At 45.9% G+C, this 19,251-nt stretch overlaps 1 protein-coding gene across 1 annotated transcript in view; it reads right to left on the bottom strand.

Annotated features, from left to right (window-relative positions):
• LOC126474892 (facilitated trehalose transporter Tret1-like) overlaps nucleotides 1-19,251 on the bottom strand; it is an 83,211-nt gene that overhangs the window by 44,705 nt on the left and 19,255 nt on the right. Inside the window, exons 2-3 of the mRNA XM_050102384.1 lie at nucleotides 15,921-16,276; nucleotides 10,945-11,214 (exon numbers count right to left, since the gene is read on the bottom strand). Coding sequence (XP_049958341.1) covers nucleotides 10,945-11,214; nucleotides 15,921-16,276 — 626 coding nt within the window. The remainder of the gene's footprint in view (nucleotides 1-10,944; nucleotides 11,215-15,920; nucleotides 16,277-19,251) is intronic.

Below are 19,251 nucleotides of genomic sequence, written 5' to 3'. Positions count from 1 at the left end.
GACGTTACATTTCAGATGTGTTACGACCCGTGGCTCTACCCTTCATTCGATCCCTACGAAACTCCACATTTCAGCAGGATAATGCACGACCGCATGTTGCAAGTCCTGTATGGGCCTTTCTGAATACAGAAATTGTTCGACTGCTTCCCTGGCCAGCACATTCTCCAGATCTCTCACCAACTGAAAACATCTGGTCAATGGTGGCCGAGCAACTGGCTCGACACATTACGCCAGTCACTACTCTTGATGAACTGTGGTATCGTGTTAAAGCTGCATTCGCAGCTGTACCTGTATACGCCATCCAAGCTCTGTTTGCCTCAATTCCCAGGCGTATTAAGGCCGTTATTACGGCCAGAGGTGGTTGTTCTGGATACTGATTTCTCAGGACCTAGACACCCAAATAGCGTGAAAATGTAATTACATGTCAGTTCTAGTGTGATATATTTGTCCAACGAATACCCGTTTATCATCTGCATTTCTTCTTGGTGTAGCAATTTTAATGGCCAGTGGTGTAGTAATGTGCCACACACCGCGGAATCTACAGCTGCTGTTGCCGAGCTAAAAGTAGTCTTCAAATAGCTTCGTAAAAAACGCAGTCATTGTATTCTGTAAGTTTTAGACTGACATTAATCTCTCACTGCTTCAGGCCAGGTTACTTAACGTTAATGTTGAACGAATTTATTGAAAGATACTTAGTTGTTATGAGGCCCACTCAATGTGCATTGGTCTGGAAGAATACGTGGGCTATTTTGGGTTCAGCGAATCATTGTTTCTCTTTTACAAGTTTGAAAGTTGCGAGTGTGTGTGATGACTGCTTTTCAGCTTAGTACGTGCAGTGAGGCTTTATCTGTTTAATCACCGAGTGAGGTGGCGCAATGGTTTGCGCACTGGACTCGCATTCGGGAGGACGACGGTTCAAACCTGCGTCCGGCCATCCTGATTTAGGTTTTCCGTGATTTCCCTAAATCGCTTCAGGCCAATGCCAGGATGGTTCCTTTGAAGGGGTATGGCCGGCTTGCTTTCCCATCGCTGCCTAACCCAAGAAGGGCCCCGATGACCTCGAATTTGGCCCCCTCCCCCGGAGCAACCAACCAACCAACCAACCTTTTTAATTAATGAATGTTACGAGAAGTAAGGAGTGATAATACATGGTGCAGTTACAGTAATCTGATCACCGCCTATGTTCGACGTCTACGTGTACTTACAGAGGGCTGGCCGGGGTGGCCGAGCGGTTATAGGCGCTACAGTGTGGAACCGCGCTGGTGCTACGGTCGCAGGTTCGAATCCTGCCTCGGGCATAGATGTGTGTGATGTCCTTAGGTTGGTTAGGTTCTAGGGGACTGATGACCTCAGATGTTAAGTCCCACAGTGCTCAGAGCCACTTGAACCGACTTACAGAGGGCAGGTGGCAGCGCTGGCAGCGGAGAGGAGGGGGGGAGGGGCGGAGGGGGGGGGGGGGGAATAGTCACGTCGTTGTCGCAATGCGGCGGAAACTGCGCGACTCTTCAGACGTTCAAAAGGGCACAGAAATTGGATTTTGGGACAAGGATGGCATCATTTTCGAAACGGATAAGTTTATAAACTACTTGCGTGTAGCTGTGGTTAAAGTGGTTAAAGTCTACCGTGCATGACAAATGATGGTATCCAGAACTGGTGCAGAGACAACTGTGGTGCACCACAGGCCATAGATGACAGGGGTGAACTACGGCTGTGCATATGCGTACAGGCGAGGAGATATGTAAATGTTCAGCAACCGACCGTCCAGATGGACCAAGGGGCAACCAAAAGTGTGTCCTCAACGACTGTTCAACGAACGTCGCTGTGTATCGGCCTCTGCAACAGACGCCTGATTCATGTACCCGTACTGACTGCGCTTCATCGGCAATGAAGGCTGGCATTTGTACGCCAGTGCCCAGCTGGACAGGCCGACCCGGTTGGCCGAGCGGTCTAACGCACGTCTTTCCGGAGCGGGAAGGAGCGCCCGGTCCCCGGCATGAATCCGCCCGGCGGACTTGCGTCGAGGTCCGGTGAGCCTGCCAGTCTGTGGATGGTTTTTAGGCGGTTTTCCACCTGCCTCGGCAAATGCGGAATGGTTCCCATTATTCCGCCTTAGCTACATTATGTCGGCGATTGCTGCGCAAACAAGTTCTCCACGTACGCGTACACCACCATTACTCTACCACGCAAACATAGGGGTTACACTCGTCTGGTGTGAGACGTTCGCTGAGGGGGGGGGGGGGGGGGGGTCCACCGGGGGCCGAACCACACAATAAGCCTGGGTTCGGTGTGGGGAGGCGGAGGGGTGAAGTGGACTGCGGTAGTCGTAGTGGGGTTGTGGACCACTGCGGCCGCGGCGGGGGCGGAGCCTCTCCGTCATTTCTAGGTCTCCGGTTAACATTCAACAATCGACCCAGCTGGACGTCCACTAAGCGGAGACTTGTGGCCTTTTCAGAAGAATCTCGTTTTATGCTCCATCGGACAGATGGCCATTGGCATGACCGGCGTGAAACGTCTGAAAGTAAAGGGGCCCAGCACGGAGGAGGCAGCGCTATGAGCAGCCCTTTGCTGTTCCTTATCTACATAAGCGATTTGGGAGACAATCTGAGCAGCCGTCTTAGGTTGTTTGCAGATGACGCTGTCGTTTATCGACTAATAAAGTCATCAGAAGATAAAAACAAATTGCAAAACGATTTAGGCTCGATAATTGGCAGTTGACCCTAAATAACGAAAAGTGTGAGGTCATCGACATGAGTCCTAAAAGGAATCCGTTAAACTACGGTCACACGATAAATCAGTCTAATCTAAAAGCCGTAAATTCAACTAAATACCTAGGTATCACAATTACGAACGACTTAAATTGGAAGGAACACAAAGAAAATGTTGTGTGGAGGGCTAACCAAAGATTGCGTTTTATTGTCACGACACTTAGAAAATGTAACAGACCTGCTAAGGAGACTGCCTACACTTTGCTTGTCCATCCTCTTTTTAGAATACTGCTGCGCGGTGTGGGATCCTCACCAGATAGCACTGACGGAGTACATCGAAAAAGTTCAAAGAAGGGCAGCACGTTTTGTATTACCGTGAAATATGGGAGAGAGTGTCACTGAAATGATACGGGATTTGGGCTGGACATAATTTAAAAAAAAGCGCTTTTTGTTGCGACGGAATCATCTCACGAAATTCCAATCACCAACTTTCTCCTTCATGTTGTTGACACCGACCTACATAGGGAGAAACGACCACCACGATAAAATAAGGGAAATCAGAGCTAGTACGGAAAGATATAGGTGTTCATTCTTTCCGCGTGCTGTACGAGACTGGAATAATAGAGAATTGTGAAGGTGGTTCGATGAACCCTCTGCCAGGCACTCAAATATGATTTGCAGAGTATCCATGCAGATGTAGATGTAGATGCAAAATGTTTCCGTGGCGTTGCCTGGATGATATGGTCATTCTAGGAGGCACAATGGATCAACACAATCAGGCATCTATCCTTGGGGACCACGTCCACCTCTACATGCAGCTTGTTTTCTCTCTGCACGATGGCATCTACCAGCAGGACAATTCTAAATGTCACATAGTTCACAGTCTATGTGCGTGGTTCAAAAGGCACCAGAGCGAGTCTACCGTCCTCTCCTGGTCGGCAAACTCTTAGGACTTATGCCCAATGGAGAATTTGTGGGATCACCTCGATCGGGCTGTTCGTGCCATGGTTTCTGTCGAGAAAGCAAGCGCAGATGGACACCACACTGGAGTCGCCAAGACTCCAACATCCCGGTCGGTACCTTCCAGAACCTCACTGAGCCTTTTCCTCGCACGTCTGTCAACGATTGTTGTTGTTGTTGTCTTCAGTCCTGAGACTGGGTTGATGCAGCTCTCCATGCTACTCTATCCTGTACAAGCCACTTCATCTCCCAGTACTTACTGCAACCTACATCCTTCTGAATCTGCTTAGTGTATTCATCTCTTGGTCTCCCTCTACGATTTTTACCCTCCACGCTGCCCTCCAATGCTAAATTTGTGATCCCTTGATGCCTCAGAACATGTCCTACTAAACGGTCCCTTCTTTTTGTCAAGTTGTGCCACAAGCTCCTATTCTCCCCAATTCTATTCAATACCTCCTCATTAGTTATGTGATCTACCCATCTAATCTTCAGCATTCTTCTGTAGCACCACATTTCGGAAGCTTCTATTCTCTTCTTGTCCAAACTATTTATCGTCCATGTTTCACTTCCATACATGACTGCACTCCATACAAATACTTTCAGAAACAACTTCCTGACATCTAAATCTATACTCGATGTTAACAAATTTCTCTTCTTCAGAAACGCTTTCCTTGCCATTGTCTGTCTACATTTTATATCCTCTCTACTTCGACCATCATCTGTTATTTTGCTCCCCAAATAGCAAAACTCCTTTACTACTTTAAGTCTCTTTTCCTCATCTAATTCCCTCAGCATCACCCGACTTAATTCGATTACATTCCATTATCCTCGTTTTGTGTTTGTTGATGTTCATCTTATATCCTCCTTTCAAGACACTGTCCATTCCGTTCAACTGCTCTTCCAAGTCCTTTGCAGTCTCTGACAGAATTACAATGTCATCGGCGAACCTCAACGTTTTTATTTCTTCTCCATGGGCTTTAATACCTACTCCGAGTTTTTCTTTTGTTTCCTTTACTGCTTGCTCAATATACAGATTGAATAACATCGGGGACAGGCTACAACCCTGTCTCACTCCCTTCCCAACCGCTGCTTCCCTTTCATGCCCCTCGACTCTTATAACTGCCATCTGGTTTCTATACAAATTGTAAATAGCCTTTCGCTCCCTGTATTTTACCCCTTCCACCTTCAGAATTTGAAAGAGAGTATTCCAGTCAACATTGTCAAAAGCCCTCTCTAAGTCGACAAATGCTAGAAATGTAGGTTTGCCTTTCCTTAATGTCAACGATAGCGGGTGATTATTCACGTTTCTGACAGGTGGTCACACTGCCACGACTGGACAGAGCATTATTGCTTGATTGTTGCGGAATAATCTTTTCGTTATTACAAATTTGGGGCGGAGGAACTTTTGCTATCGGATTTTTATGTTAGGCCCTATTATGGCTGGTTCACTGCAGCTAAATTAGCAGAACTGACATTATATGTAAAGTTAGCGCTGGGAAGTGAAGGGTGAAACTACTGAAATACCAAAATCGCCACAAACCCACCGAAACATGGGTTTTATTATCGTTTCTCTTGTTTGATAACGAGCGATCATAATGCATAAAAGGATTATATTGATTGGTTGTGAGGAGGGGAGCAAACAGCGAGGATATCGGTCCCATCGGGGAGGATGGGGAATTAAGTCGGCCGTGTCCTGTCAGAGGAACCATTCTGGCATTTACCTGAAGCGATTTAGGGAAATCATGGAAAACCTAAATCAGGATGGTCGGACGCAGGTTTGAACCGCGGTCCTTCCGAGTGCGAGTCCAGTGCGCTAATCACTGCCCCATCTCACTTGGTAAGGACTCTATTCAAGTTGACACTGACCGTGAAAGTCTAAGCACTTCTATCCTTATTTCGTGTGCGCGGTTGAGTTTTAGCACCTAAATACCTAAATTAAAAATATGTTAATTTTTTTTGCATTATAACCTACAGTTTAACAATGATTTTGTTTCTCTATTTATGTTCAGTTACCAAATTATAAGTTATTTTTTCTGTGACTCACGATACCGGTTTAATGTTCCAGTCAGCTCCCACTGGTGAACAATAATTCAGTAGGCAATTTCCCGTGCTGATAATCCTTCCTGTTGTAAAACGACTATCCACGTAGGTCCAAGGCTTTACAGGGATGCAAAACGTGTTTCTTGCACTTGTTGCTCACGGTGTAGATACTCGTATGCATGTGTAGTTATCCCTGTGGGTTCAATGGTAATTTCACCTCGCAGTATATTTCTGACTGCCATTGTCTTAATGCAGTTTCAGTATGAATTATGTCACGATCAGTGAACGTTCAATATGTCATGTACATTAACTGCCAATTGCCACAGTTTGTGAACGACGGTTGTAGTCGCTCTTATCTTCAAATGTGGACAGCACATACATTGTTGTGGCTAAATGAAACGTCCTCACTTCCATAGGGTAATAGTACCTCAAGCTATAAGTCCTTAGTGTGCTGTGTAGTCATTGTCGTGGCCTACCAGTTGTCGCCATGGGAACACTGCGGCTCATCCATCATAGTTAACTGACTGGTTAGTAAGCCCTCTCATTGGCTGTTAATGTCGGGATTCTCATTATTGCTACACTCCTGTCGTGCAGTCTTCACAGGTTTGTACAGTACCAAAAGTAGTCTCCGTCACACACAAATGGTTCAAATGGCTCTGAGCACTATGGGACTCAACTGCTGTAGTCATAAGTCCCCTAGAACTTAGAACTACTTAAACCTAACTAACCTAAGGACAGCACACAACACCCAGCCATCACGAGGCAGAGAAAATCCCTGACCCCGCCGGGAATCGAACCCGGGAACCCGGGCGTGGGAAGCGAGAACGCTACCGCACGACCACGAGATGCGGGCGTCACACACAACAATATAGCTTGCGGAGTATAGATACATCCAATTTCCCCCTTTCGCTCCTTCAAGTCTGTCCGTTTGGCTTCCACAGCTAAAATTTTACTGCTTATTCCTTCATCAGCGCTGAAGGTCATTGTAAGTAGCACAGTTAGATCGTCTTCATTGGCTGTAGTTAATGCAATAATACATTCGGTTTATAAACAAATTCTGCCTGAATATAATTTCCTTTCAATGGTTTCCGTTGTCAGAAGAAACACACAACTCGGTTATAAGTAGCGGCTGTTGTCGATTGTACACGCACTTTGATTTCTGGAACGTATATCCCAAAACGCTGAGAAGTACGTGGAGAATTGATTGTATCTTTGTAATCTTCCATATTTCACGGAAGACCTCTCCTCTTGAAAGATTAACGGTTGCTACGCAATCATCAAATACCAGTCATAGGCATTTCCACAAGGACTGATTTTATCAGCTGCTTTGTCGATTGTAAAAGAGAACAGTAAAATTCCCGAGGAGTCAGTTTAAAGCGCTCGACAGCTGGAAACGTGCAGAGATAACTGTATTCTGATAGACGTGGGAATTCAGTCGTACGGCATTGTATTCCAGCGCAGACAGATAATTCATGTTTCAGTGAGAGCAGAACGCAGTTACATAGTCAACTTATTATTTCAGAAACCCCCACGATCAAAATGCAGTACTTTGTTGGTACTAATTGTTAGGTAGCTAAAGTGAAAATAAGAAAAACTAAATTCTTCATTTCATAAATTAAATATAATAAAGGGAGGTTACCAGTGATTGTTTTTACCCTTGAAATCCACATTGTCTATTATGATAGAATCTTGAAAATACTCGGTCATTTTCTGGATGATTTATTAAAGATAAAGAGCTTCACTTGTTGAGCAAATCAGTAATGCGTTCTTGCAAGTCTGGCCCTTAAGCAAGCAGTTACTCTGCTTGGCGTTGATTCATAGAGTTGTTGAGTGTCCTCATGAGGGATATGATTGCAATTTCAGAAAAAATCGATGATTTATTCAAGAGCAAGAGCTTCAGAAAGTGGAGCAAATGGAAAACTCATTGGTCCAAAAAAATGGTTCAAATGGCTCTGAGCACTATGGGACTTAACATCTATGGTCATCAGTCCCCTAGAACTTAGAACTACTTAAATCTAACTAACCTAAGGACATCACACACACCCATGCCCGAGGCAGGATTCGAACCTGCGACCGTAGCAGTCCCGCGGTTCCGGACTGCAGTCATTGGTCCATCTCTGGTCCTTATGCAAGCAGGTATTTAGTTTGAAACTGGTTGACAGAGTTGCTGAACGTCCTTCCGAGGGCTATCGTGCCAGATTCTGTCCGACTGGCGCGTTATATCGCCAAAATCCCGAGTTGGTTGAATGGCCCAGCCCATAATGCTCCAAACGTTCTCAGCTAGGGAGGGATGTGGCTATCTTACTGACCAAGATAGGGTTTGGCAAGTACGAAGACAGATAGTAGAAACTCTCATTGTGTGCAGGCTGGCATTATCCTGCTCAAATGTAAGGCTACGATGGCCTACCATGAAGGGCAACAAAAGGGACGTAGAATATCATCGATGTACCGCTGCACTGTCAGGGTGTCGTGGATGACAACCAAAAGGGGTCCTGTTACGAAAAGAAACGGCAACCTAGACCATCAGCTCTGGTTTTCCGGCCGTATGGCGAGCGACAGTCGAGTTGGTGTCCCGCTGCTGCCTGGGACGTCTCCAGAGAAGTCTCCGCTGTTCACCTGATCTCAGTTCGAAGCGGGAGTCATCACTGAAGACAATTCTATTGCAGTCAGTGAGATCCCAGGCCAAGAGCGCCCGATACCACTGCAAATGGGCTTGTTGCTGTACGGAGGTCCATGATAGTCGGCGCAAGGAATGCCATGGACTCAGTCCTCTTAGTGTGAGCCGCTTTTCAAGGATCCTTGTGGAGACTGAAGCGCCAGTTGCGCGTCGGAGCACAGATATTGATGAATTTGGGGCTCTGAGAGCCTTGCTGACGATTGCTTAGTCCTCACGTTCTGTCGTCTCCCTAGGTCGACCACTTCCTTCTTGACGCCGTGTTCGGCCTTTGTAAACCCAATCCTACAGACTTCATCGAGAAGTGGCATCGCTCCTATTCAAGTGTCGATCGAGTAGCCGATTTCTCCAACCGGCGTCTTTGAGCCCAACAACACATGTGCGTATATTGTTCACTCTTCTGTCTGCGAGGCATCGTTACTGCCCAACTGAGTACGAGGAAGGAAATTGGCAAACGCTTTACACCTTTGTATCGGCATGTCCCCAGTTTGTTATTCTTGCCAGCAACACGTTGAAATTACGCTGCAGCGTCACAATCATCCATCGTTCGACATGACTAGAATTATGCATTTTGCGTTGACCCCTGTATGAATGTCAATATGTGACCAATTTGCATAGCTCCATCGCGGTACTTTCTTTTTTGTCTTACAGTGGGATTATTTCTTGCCCCCAGGGACGGATATTTAATTTGTCTGGTTTGTGTGTTTGGAAATTAGTAAGGTGTCGTTTTCGGAACAATACTACCTTTTTTTGTTGGATCGTATGCTCTAGTTGATTAGCCAAGATTCCCGATTGTTTATGTAGGCAACTGTTTATACAGGCGTTCGTCTGCACGATAAGGAATGAAAACATTTTTTTCCCAGTTCCCTTATTTTTTGGCGAAATGACCCAGCAGGCCGGGAGTGGGGAAAGGGAATTCAGGATGGAAAGATTTTAGAGGGGACTTTACGACTTCCAGTTCCAGAAGCCGCCTGATGATCGAAGAAAACCTGAAGAAGACCTCGGGCCTGGGGGCTTGGAACTGTTTTAAGGACACTGTCACAGGCAAAAATTAAAACTTTATGAAGATGGTGTTGCTATTGACCTTCTTCTGTGCGGATGCACACGCATTGCCCGAGCTCTTACGGGACTCGGTAAGATTGTCTGCCGCGAGTAATGAGTGTAATGGGCAGGGGCACTACGAATGTAGTGCGTGCACATTAAGTTGGGAATGTGGGTCTCACGGGGAGCGTGCAAGGGATTCATCCTTGCAGTTGCACTGTCCTCTGTGCCCTCGGTGGCTCAGATGGAGCCGGCACGGTAGCTCAGCGTGTTCGGTCAGAGGACTGCGTGCTCTCTGTAATAAAAAAAACTGAGTCAAGGAATCAACGATCAACTTGAACGGATGTCCTGCGACGTCCGGCCAGACCAAACGCAACGAACTATATCTAAAAAAAAAAAGATGGATTGAGCGCCTGCCATGTAAGGAGAAGATCCCGAGTTCGATTCCCCGTCGAAGCACAAATTTTTTTATGTCCCCGTTGATGTATATCAACGCCTGTCGACACCTTAGGGTATTGATTTAACTGTCATATGCCTATACATATGTTATTTATGGAATTTTTGTGTGTGCTTTTTTTGCTGTATGAAGTGATGTTTGAGATCACTCGAGCATCGAGATTTATTTCTTTCCTATTTCATTTTTTTTGGTCCCGGTGGAGGTTCGAGTCCTCCCTCGGGCATGGGTGTGTGTGTGTGTGTGTGTCCTTAGGATAGTTTAGGTTAAGTAGTGTGTAAGCTTATGGAGTGATGTCCTTAGCAGTTAAGTCCCATAAGATTTCACACACATTTCAACATTTTCCATTTTTTTTAACTGTTAAGATCCGTAACTGTAGTTCAATAGAAAAAACTTTATGTTTAGTATCGCTTTTTTTACGGCCGTTTGGGGTATGGAGCTGCCTGAACCTTGCATTTTCACGGCTATCTCGTACAGCGCTAGATTACTGAACTATCATCGAGCGAAGTGGCGCAGTGGTTAGCACACTGAACTCACATTTGGGAGAACGATGGTTCAAACCCGCATCCGGCCATCCTGATTTGGGTTTTCCGTGATTTCCCTAAAATCGCTCCAGGTAAATGCCGGTATGGTTACCCTGAAAGGGCACGGCCGATTTCTTTCCCCACCCTTGACACAATCCGAGTTGCAGCTCAGTCTCTAATGACCTCGTTGTCGACGGGACGTTAAAAACTTATTTCCTCCTCCTCCTCCTGAATTACCGTGCTATCGAAAAGTACACACCGAGCGAGGTGGAGCAGTGATTAGCAGACGCATTCGGGAGGACGACGGTTCAAACTCGCGTCTGGCCATCAAGATCTACGTTTTCCGCGCTTTCCCCAAAATCGCTCCAGGCAAATGCCGATATGGTTCCACTGAAAGGGCACGGCCGATTTCCTTCCCCACCCTTGACCCAATCCGAGCTTCAGCTCAGTCCGTAATGACCTCGATGTCGACGGGCGGTTAAACCCGATCTTCCTTCCTTCTAAGTGCACACTCTCGGAGTAGAGGGTAGTAGGGCGGTTCGGTACCTGCATGACTTTGAGCTCGCCGGAAGTGTCTGCGCCCTCGTCGCGGAACCACTGTAGCGCCTTGTCGGCGCCGGCGACGTCGTCCTTCTGGAGGAACTGGTAGGGCGTCTCGGGCATCCAGAAGAAGGCCGCGGCGAACAGCAGCGGCACTACCAGGCTGATGCCGCCCAGAGCCAGCGTCGAGATGTACGGCCCGGCGCCGTACATCACCATCATCCCCAGCGAGATGATCAGCTGCATCAGCGTCCCCAGGGCGCCGCGGATGCTCGGCTGCGGAAATAATGGATACACCGTCAACTCGGTTGTTATAAAGCACTCGTCTTCTACGACTAACGTTAGAAACTAAAGCAGCAAAAGAGAAAGCATGTTACTAACAGGGTGGGGAAAAAAAATCAAGAATGTTAATAATCACAACTGATGAGAACGTAGACAGGTGTTCCTTGTTTGAGAAACGCATCTTGCAACAGTTTTGGAAGAAGGAGGAGGAGGTGGAGGTGGAGAAGGTGGAGATTAGTCAGTTACGCAAGGAAATTGACATTAAAGCCTTTCGGATTCTGCACTCATCAGCATTTTGAAGAGTGTGCTGTAGAGGTATAAATTCATGGGACGTTCACAGTAGTCACGATATACTGGATTTCAGATAGTAGTTTTGAGTCATTTATGAAACAGTCTGAAGCATTATTAAAGTTTTCAACCTCTGCTTGAAATGAGATAATATCAAGTCGATATTTTAATTCAGAGTGTTAAAAGCACACCTAGTCCAATAGCTACACTATAGTCACTTGTCATTCCATGCAATGTAACTCTCCCTCTTACAACTGGCAACAAGAGTTACGGAAGGTAGCAGTGCTGCTACTGAACACATTTCTATAGACACATCGTGCTTCTAAAACCATTATGAAAATACTTCAAGTTACACTACAACGCTAATAAACAAAAAACGAACTGCGACCTTTATGATGTATTTGAGAGTTACTGATTGGAAACCTGTACACGACTCACTTGGCGTTAATGAAAAAGGTAATGTTTTCTGTGTTCCACAGATTTTAAGTAGCAATGTTTTATATTTTATTTTTTGCTAAATTAACGTGTTCAACAATTGAACACACGTCTATACTATGAAGGTACTAGCAAAGCGTCACTGGAAAGCAACTATAATGATTAATTCGAACTCGACGGACAAAATTTCAAAGGTTGTTGAAGGATGATTCAGCATGATGGACCCAAGGTCTCCGATGGGTCGTTACAGAGTGACAATGTAATTCGATTTGGTTTGTTACTCCTGATATCTTTGCCTCTGTGGTAATATCTCCACAACAGTGAAAAAGTCTGCAGTATGAATCAAAAGCTGTGCAATATAAATCACAGAGTACTGCGAAAGCCTCAGATAACGTATCGCCTCATGTGACACTTGCTTTCAACCAATAGTAGTATTGAGAGCATTAGGAACACAAGCTAGTCAAACAAACATGAGAGGCACCCAGTGAGATCTGTGACGGAAAATGGAGAGATTAGACTATTACGGGAAAAGCGCTAAGCAAGGAAGACGTCAGAAATAGATTGGTGGAGAGGAAGAAGGCTCTCATCAAGCAGAGAGACAAACAGGTATTAACTGATGACAGGAAACTGAGGAAACGTTCTTGAAACAGTGCGTATGAAACTTGGCCGAGCACATACCTCGAGAAGAAGAAACTGGAATTATTTCATGTCTGGCAGTTTTGAAGGATGTTAAATATTAACTGCCACTCTTGCTATATACAGGGTGATTTACGAAGATATGGAAATATTTTAATATGTTATTCTACAAGTGAAACTAAAAAAAAGTTCATATAAACATATGTCCGAAAATGTTTAATTATGGACTTACGGCTAATAAAAGATTTTGCCTGAAATTTAGCAACTTCGCTAATATGAAGCCGTCGCAAAACTGTACGAGGTTAAAGTAAAGCACGAGTTCCATTTATTTGGTTGTTATCGGTCTGGTGAATCTAATAAAACATGTCCCAGGCGTGTATCTCCAGTAGTTTTCTAGAACATCCAGAAAAGCAAAAATATTATACAAGTAAATTTGTCTACTTTCCATTAAGAATGTAGAAACGTTTACGTCATTGTTGGCAACCGTTAGTCAGTTGTTTCAGACGTTTCCTTTATTGTGAATGTACTGTGAAATTTTATGTACAATGTACAACTTCCTTATTACTGACCTTCGTTTTTTCCGGTGTAACATGAATTCATGTGTGCTATGGTATTAATAACAGCAGATTATCTGACACATTCATACAGTATCTGTTAACGTTATTACCATCATTTTTCCAAAATTAATTCTTTACAAACTTCTGTAAAAAACTTTGTGCAATTATGTATAATTCAAAAAACAAAATGAACCACGTTGTTAGTAAATTAATTTTACGAAATTACTTCCTTGCTTCTCTGGATGCTCTGGAAAACTACTCCAGATACATGTCTGGGACATATTTAATTAGATTCACCAGACCAATATCAACAAAATAAACGGAAATCTGCTTTACTTTAACCTCGTACAGTTTTGCGATGGCTTCATATTAGCGAAGTTGCTAAATTTCAGGCAAAATCTTTTATTAGCCGTATCTCCGTAACTAAACATGTTGTTATGAACTTTTCCCTTTCGCTTTACTTGTAGAATAATATATTAAAATATTTTCATATCTTCGTGAATCACCTTATATACACTACTGGCCATTAAAATTGCTACACCAAGAAGAAATGCATATGATAAATGGGTATTCATTAGGCAAATATGTTATACTACAACTGACATGTCACTATATTTTCACGCAATTTGGGTGCATAGATCCTGAGAAATCAGTACCCAGAACAACCACCTCTGGCCGTAATAACGGCCATGACACGCCTGGGTATTGAGTCAAACAGAGCTTGGATGGCGTGTACAGGTACAGCTGCCCGTGCAGCTTCAACACGATATCACAGTTCATCAAGAGTAGTGACTGGCGTATTGTGACGAGCCAGTTGCTCGGCCACCATTGTCCAGACGTTTCCAGTTGGCGAGAGATCTAGAGAATGTGGTGGCCAGGGCAGCAGTCGAACATTTTCTGTATCCAGAAAGGCCCGTACAGGACCTGCAATATGTGGTCGTGCATTATCCTGCTGAAATGTAGGGTTTCGCAGGGATCGAAGGGTAGAGCAACGGGTCGTAACACATCTGAAATGTAACGTCCACTGTTCAAATAGCCGTCAATGCGGACAACAGGTGACCGAGACGTGTAATCAGTGGCACCGCATACCATCACGACGGGTGATACGCCAGTATGGGGACGACGAATACACGCTTCCAATGTGCGTTCACAAGTTCTAGGGGGACTTATGACCTAAGATGTTGAGTCCCATAGTGCTCAGAGCCAGCCCGATGTCGCCAAACACGGATGTCACCATCATGATGTTGTAAGCAGAACCTGGATTCATCCGAAAAATATGGCGTTTTGCCATTCGTGCACCCAGGTTCGTTGTTGAGTACACCATCGCAAACGCTGCTGTCTGTGATGCAGGGTCAAGGGTAACCGTAGCCACGGTCTCCGAACTGATAGTCCACGCTGCTGAAAACGTCGTCGAACTGTTCGTGCAGATGGTCGTTGTCTCGCAAACGTCCCCATCTGTTGGCTCAGGGATCAAGACGTGGCTGCACAATCCGTTACAGCCATGCGGATAAGATGCCTGTCATCTCGACTGCTAGTGATGCGAAGCTGTTGGGATCCAGCACGGCGTTCCGTATTACCCTCCTGAACCCACCGATTCCATATTCTGCTAACAGTCATTGGATCTCGACCAACGCGCGCTCGCGATACGATAAACCGCAATCGCGATAGGCTACAATCCGACCTTTATCAAAGTAGGAAACTTGATGGTACGCATTTCTACTCCTTACACGAGGCATCACAATAACGTTTCACCAGGCAACGCCGGTCAACTGCTGTTTGTGTATGAGAAATCGGTTGGAAACTTTCCTCATGGCAGCACGTTGTAGGTGTCGCCACCTGCGCAAACCTTGTGTGAATGCTGTGAAAAGCTAATCATTTGCATATCACAGCATCTTCTTCCTGACGGTTAAATTTCGCGTTTGTGGGACATCATCTTCGTGGTGTAGCAATTTTAATAGCCAGTAGTGTAATAGGTCATATTGTGTAACGGGACTTCTGGAGGTAGTTGCGTTCGTAATACTGACTGAAGTCGGTAAGGAAACCGCTCGTGTGTCGCGAGGCCTACGCCAGGGACAGCTTCCCTCTCGTTGTTGTAATTATTTTCTTTACAAAGAGTGTATAGAACTCAAGTAGGTAAGACCTAAAAAATTATACAGACACGAAGGCTGTTGGCAGAAATCACGACCAGTGCTGGTGAACGGCTCCCATAAGGTAGTAGTCGCGGATGCTCTAGCCACGGGTCGAAATAGGTTGGTCGGAAGTCCCACGATACCTGCAGCACCTACAAAAGGGTCGTAAACATCACGGCCGCAGAGCCAATGTGGCCGGAGGCGTAGTTCTGCGGACTGGTCCACCTTTGTATTGGGGCCGGGTTGGGTTGGGTTGGGTTGGTTGGGGTTGGGTTGTTTGGGGAAGGAGACCAGACAGCAAAGTCATCGGTCTCGTTGGATTAGGGAAGGACGGGGAAGGAAGTCGGCCGTGCCCTTTCAAAGGAACCATCCCGGCATTTGCCTGGAGCGATTTAGGGAAATCACGGAAAACGTAAATGAGGATGCCCGGACGCGGGATTGAACCGTCGCCCTCCCGAATGCGAATCCAGTGTCTAACCACTGCGCCACCTCGCTCGGTTTTGTATTGGGGCCTTAACAGACAAGATGCGGACGGCAGACCAGACTGTGGAGTCGTCGACCAAGAACGTGACGTCAGGTCGGGTTGCACAGGTCTGCCAACCCTGACGGGCTGCAAATGGTCAGCTCTAGGGTGGCGCGGCCGGCCTCCGTTTACCTGCGACATCTCGCCGATGTACATGGGCAGCGCAACGTAGACGGCGCCGACGGCGGCTCCGCTGATGAGGCGGGCGGCGTAGAGCAGGCCGATCTTGCCGTCGTGCGGCAGGTCGGGGTGCTCGGCCGCCATGAGCATGGCCCAGCCCAGCGTGGCTGGCACGGCGCTCCACAGCAGCACGCCGCGCCGCCCCAGCCGGTCGGCGCCCCAGCCGCCCACCCAGGGGCCGAACGCCGCCCCCAGCGCCGCCAGAGACCCCGCCCACGACTCCTCCTCGGAGCTCCACAGGCCCAGCTTCCCCAGCGCCGGCGACGACCAGCTCATCACCATGCCGCTCATCATCGCCGCCAGGTTGCCTGCACAGTGGGAGCACACGCCGTCACCACTCGAAGGGCCGAGACAGATTTCCACAGCCCACCATTATGATTGCACCACCATGAAGGCAGCACGCAACAAACAGTTCTACATGGAGTTTGAGGATTTAATTTATACAATATAACATTCTGCGTGGTTTCTGTTTGTTCTAAGTCGCGTCTCCCTACCACTTTCGCGCAACGACAACCTGAGCGTGTTTTTTAGGGAATTGACTAGTTTGAACGTGGGACCTGTTGCTGGTAAGGAGGCGCCAGACCGCACATGACATGTAGAGTTCGGAAGAGTTCAGTGAGATTAGCGATGATGAATTCTGTCAGAGACAGCGAAGGACTTGGAACAGCAGTTGAACGGAATGGACAGTGTCTTGAAAGGAGGCTATAAGATGAACTAGGATAATGGAATGTAGTCGAATTAAGTTGGGTGATGCTGAGGTAATTAGAGTAGGAAATGAGACACTTAAAGTAGTAAAGGAGTTTTGCTATTTGGGGAGCAAAATAACTGATGACGGTCGAAGTAGAGAGGATATAAAATGTAGACTGGCAATGGCAAGGAAAGCATTTCTGAAGAAGAAAAATTTGTTAACATCGTCTATAGATTTAAATGTCAGGAAGTCGCTTCTGAAAGTATTTGTATGGAGTGTAGCCATGTATGGAAGTGAAACATGGACGATAAATAGTTTAGACAAGAAGAGAATAGAAGCTTTCGAAATGTGGTGCTACAGAAGAATGCTGAAGATTAGATGGTTAGATCACATAACTAATGACGAGGTATTGAATAGGATTGGGGAGAATAGGAGCTTGTGGCACAACTTGACTAGAAGAAGGGATCGGTAGGTAGGACATGTTCTGAGACATCGAGGGATCACCAATTTAGTATTGGAGGGCAGCGTGGAGGGTAAAAATCGTAGAGCGAGACCAAGAGATGAATACACTAAGCAGATTCAGAAGGATGTAGGTTGCAGTAGGTACTGGGAGATGAAGAAGCTTGCACAGGATAGAGTAGCATGGAGAGCTGCATCAAACCAGTCTCAGGACTGAAGACCACAACAACAACAGCGATGATATAATCAAATATTTAATGATTTCAGCGTCAGCTCGACTGCACTCCCTGTGAAAGAATCTTAATACTAACTAAATTTAGTGGAAGGGGTTCAAGCCTTTACTGTTTTTAGTTGCCTGGTAAAATAACGTCCAAAAAACAGTTAAGTTTACGACTGTGATAAAAACCAACTGCGTTCAAGAAAAATGTGAACGAATATTCCCTGAATGGGTTTCCAAGTTCTATAATGGATCGAAGGATGACCTATGCCATATCACATCCATAATCTAGGTTTAAGTTAAGTTTCATAAAAGAGAAAACTATCAAAAATGCTCTACAGTGACCCTCAATTATCTTTCATTACTTATTTAGCTTGTCGTAAATTCCAATGGGTGACGTGGCTTCTCAATAATTATATAACAGAAAAACCATCGTGTTTCAGATTTTAACTTCAAGTAGCAAATGTGAATACCTTGAGCTTTAATTGACAATCGACACTAGTATTACACAAAAAGGGGATGTAATAGATGAGACTTCTGCAGTTATGAGTGAAGCCTTATGCGCTCTTATGCGGCATCGCGTGCTTTCATTACCGTGTCGGTGGTTAGTGAGCGCCAGGGGGCGGCGGGCGGCGCAGCTCCACACACCTCGCCGTCTCGGAAGCAACTCTCTCGAATTTCTCTTTACTACAATTTATCGAAGTTGGCATCTGGCTGTGTTTTCAACTGACCAATCAGGGTCTCAATGTTAACCTTAAGCTCCGCCTACAAAAATTCTGTCTATCCAATGAGAAGTGCTATACTTTTCATGGTGGGGCAATGTTTATAATGTTTGCTACGTAACAGAGACACGTATAGTCTCACGCTAAAACTTGCAGCTGGTGTGGCCCTTTTAGTGTTATCGTAAGATCTATACTGTTCTTCTGGAGGACTATCTTTTAATATGGGCTGGGGGGTGGTCTTGGCCATCGGCGGGCGATGTGCGTGTGCGTCCCTTATCGTAGGGGCTACTAGCCTACACGACTCTGCTCTCGGCTTCTGTTCTCGTTTTTCCCCTCGGAACTGCGTCTGTTGCATCGGTGGGAAGGTATGACATGCATTTAGGCGTTGTTGTGTTAGTCTGTGGTATTCCATCTGCTCACTCGTTGATCGTCTTACTTTGGTTAATTTAATGTCAGGATTTATTCGGAGCTATGTGACATACTGCCGGATTTGCTGTCATGTCAGGGTTTTCATGGAAGGTGTTGGATATGCCTGACATCTTACAACAATGGTGAATTCTAAGAACAGGCTGACGGCCTTGTCATTGGCTCACCCGTTTCGCCAGTTGCAGCTGGCGTTTTTATGGAACATTTTGAGCAAAAAGCGTTAAGTAATGCTCCTTTGAAGCCTTCTTGCTGACTCCGCTATGTGGGCGATGCATTTGTTATATGGCCACACGGCGGAGAAGAACTTCATGCGTTCCACAATTTCTTAAATGGAATTCACCCCAAAATCAAATTCACCTTGGAGGTTGAGAGTGAGGTCGGTCTCCCGTTCCTAGGTGTGTTGGTATACAGAAGATCTGATAACACTCTAGGTCACAGAGTGAACAGAAAGTAGACTAACACAAACAGGTATTTAGATGCCACTTCGCAGCAACACCCAGCCCAGAAGCAAGCAGTACTCAACACTCTGTCTTCACGTGCCTTCCGTATCAGCGATGACGACAACTTAGAATCGGAGTTGAATTTTTTAAAGAGGACATTGAAGGCAAATGGGTATTATTGTTATTCAATCGACAAGGCTTTTAGGCGGAATATTTATACCGCTAATAAGAATGACAAGGAACCGCCTTCTCATCCGTCAGGTTACCGTTCGTTTCTGGGGTCACTGACCGCATAAGCAGAATTTTAATGAAAAATGGTATTCAGACATCT

This window comes from Schistocerca serialis, chromosome 4, assembly GCF_023864345.2.
Source record: "Schistocerca serialis cubense isolate TAMUIC-IGC-003099 chromosome 4, iqSchSeri2.2, whole genome shotgun sequence".
Classification (NCBI taxonomy): domain Eukaryota; kingdom Metazoa; phylum Arthropoda; class Insecta; order Orthoptera; family Acrididae; genus Schistocerca; species Schistocerca serialis.
The sequence above is the reverse complement of the archived record's forward strand: the minus strand, read 5'-3'. Positions and strand labels throughout refer to the sequence as shown.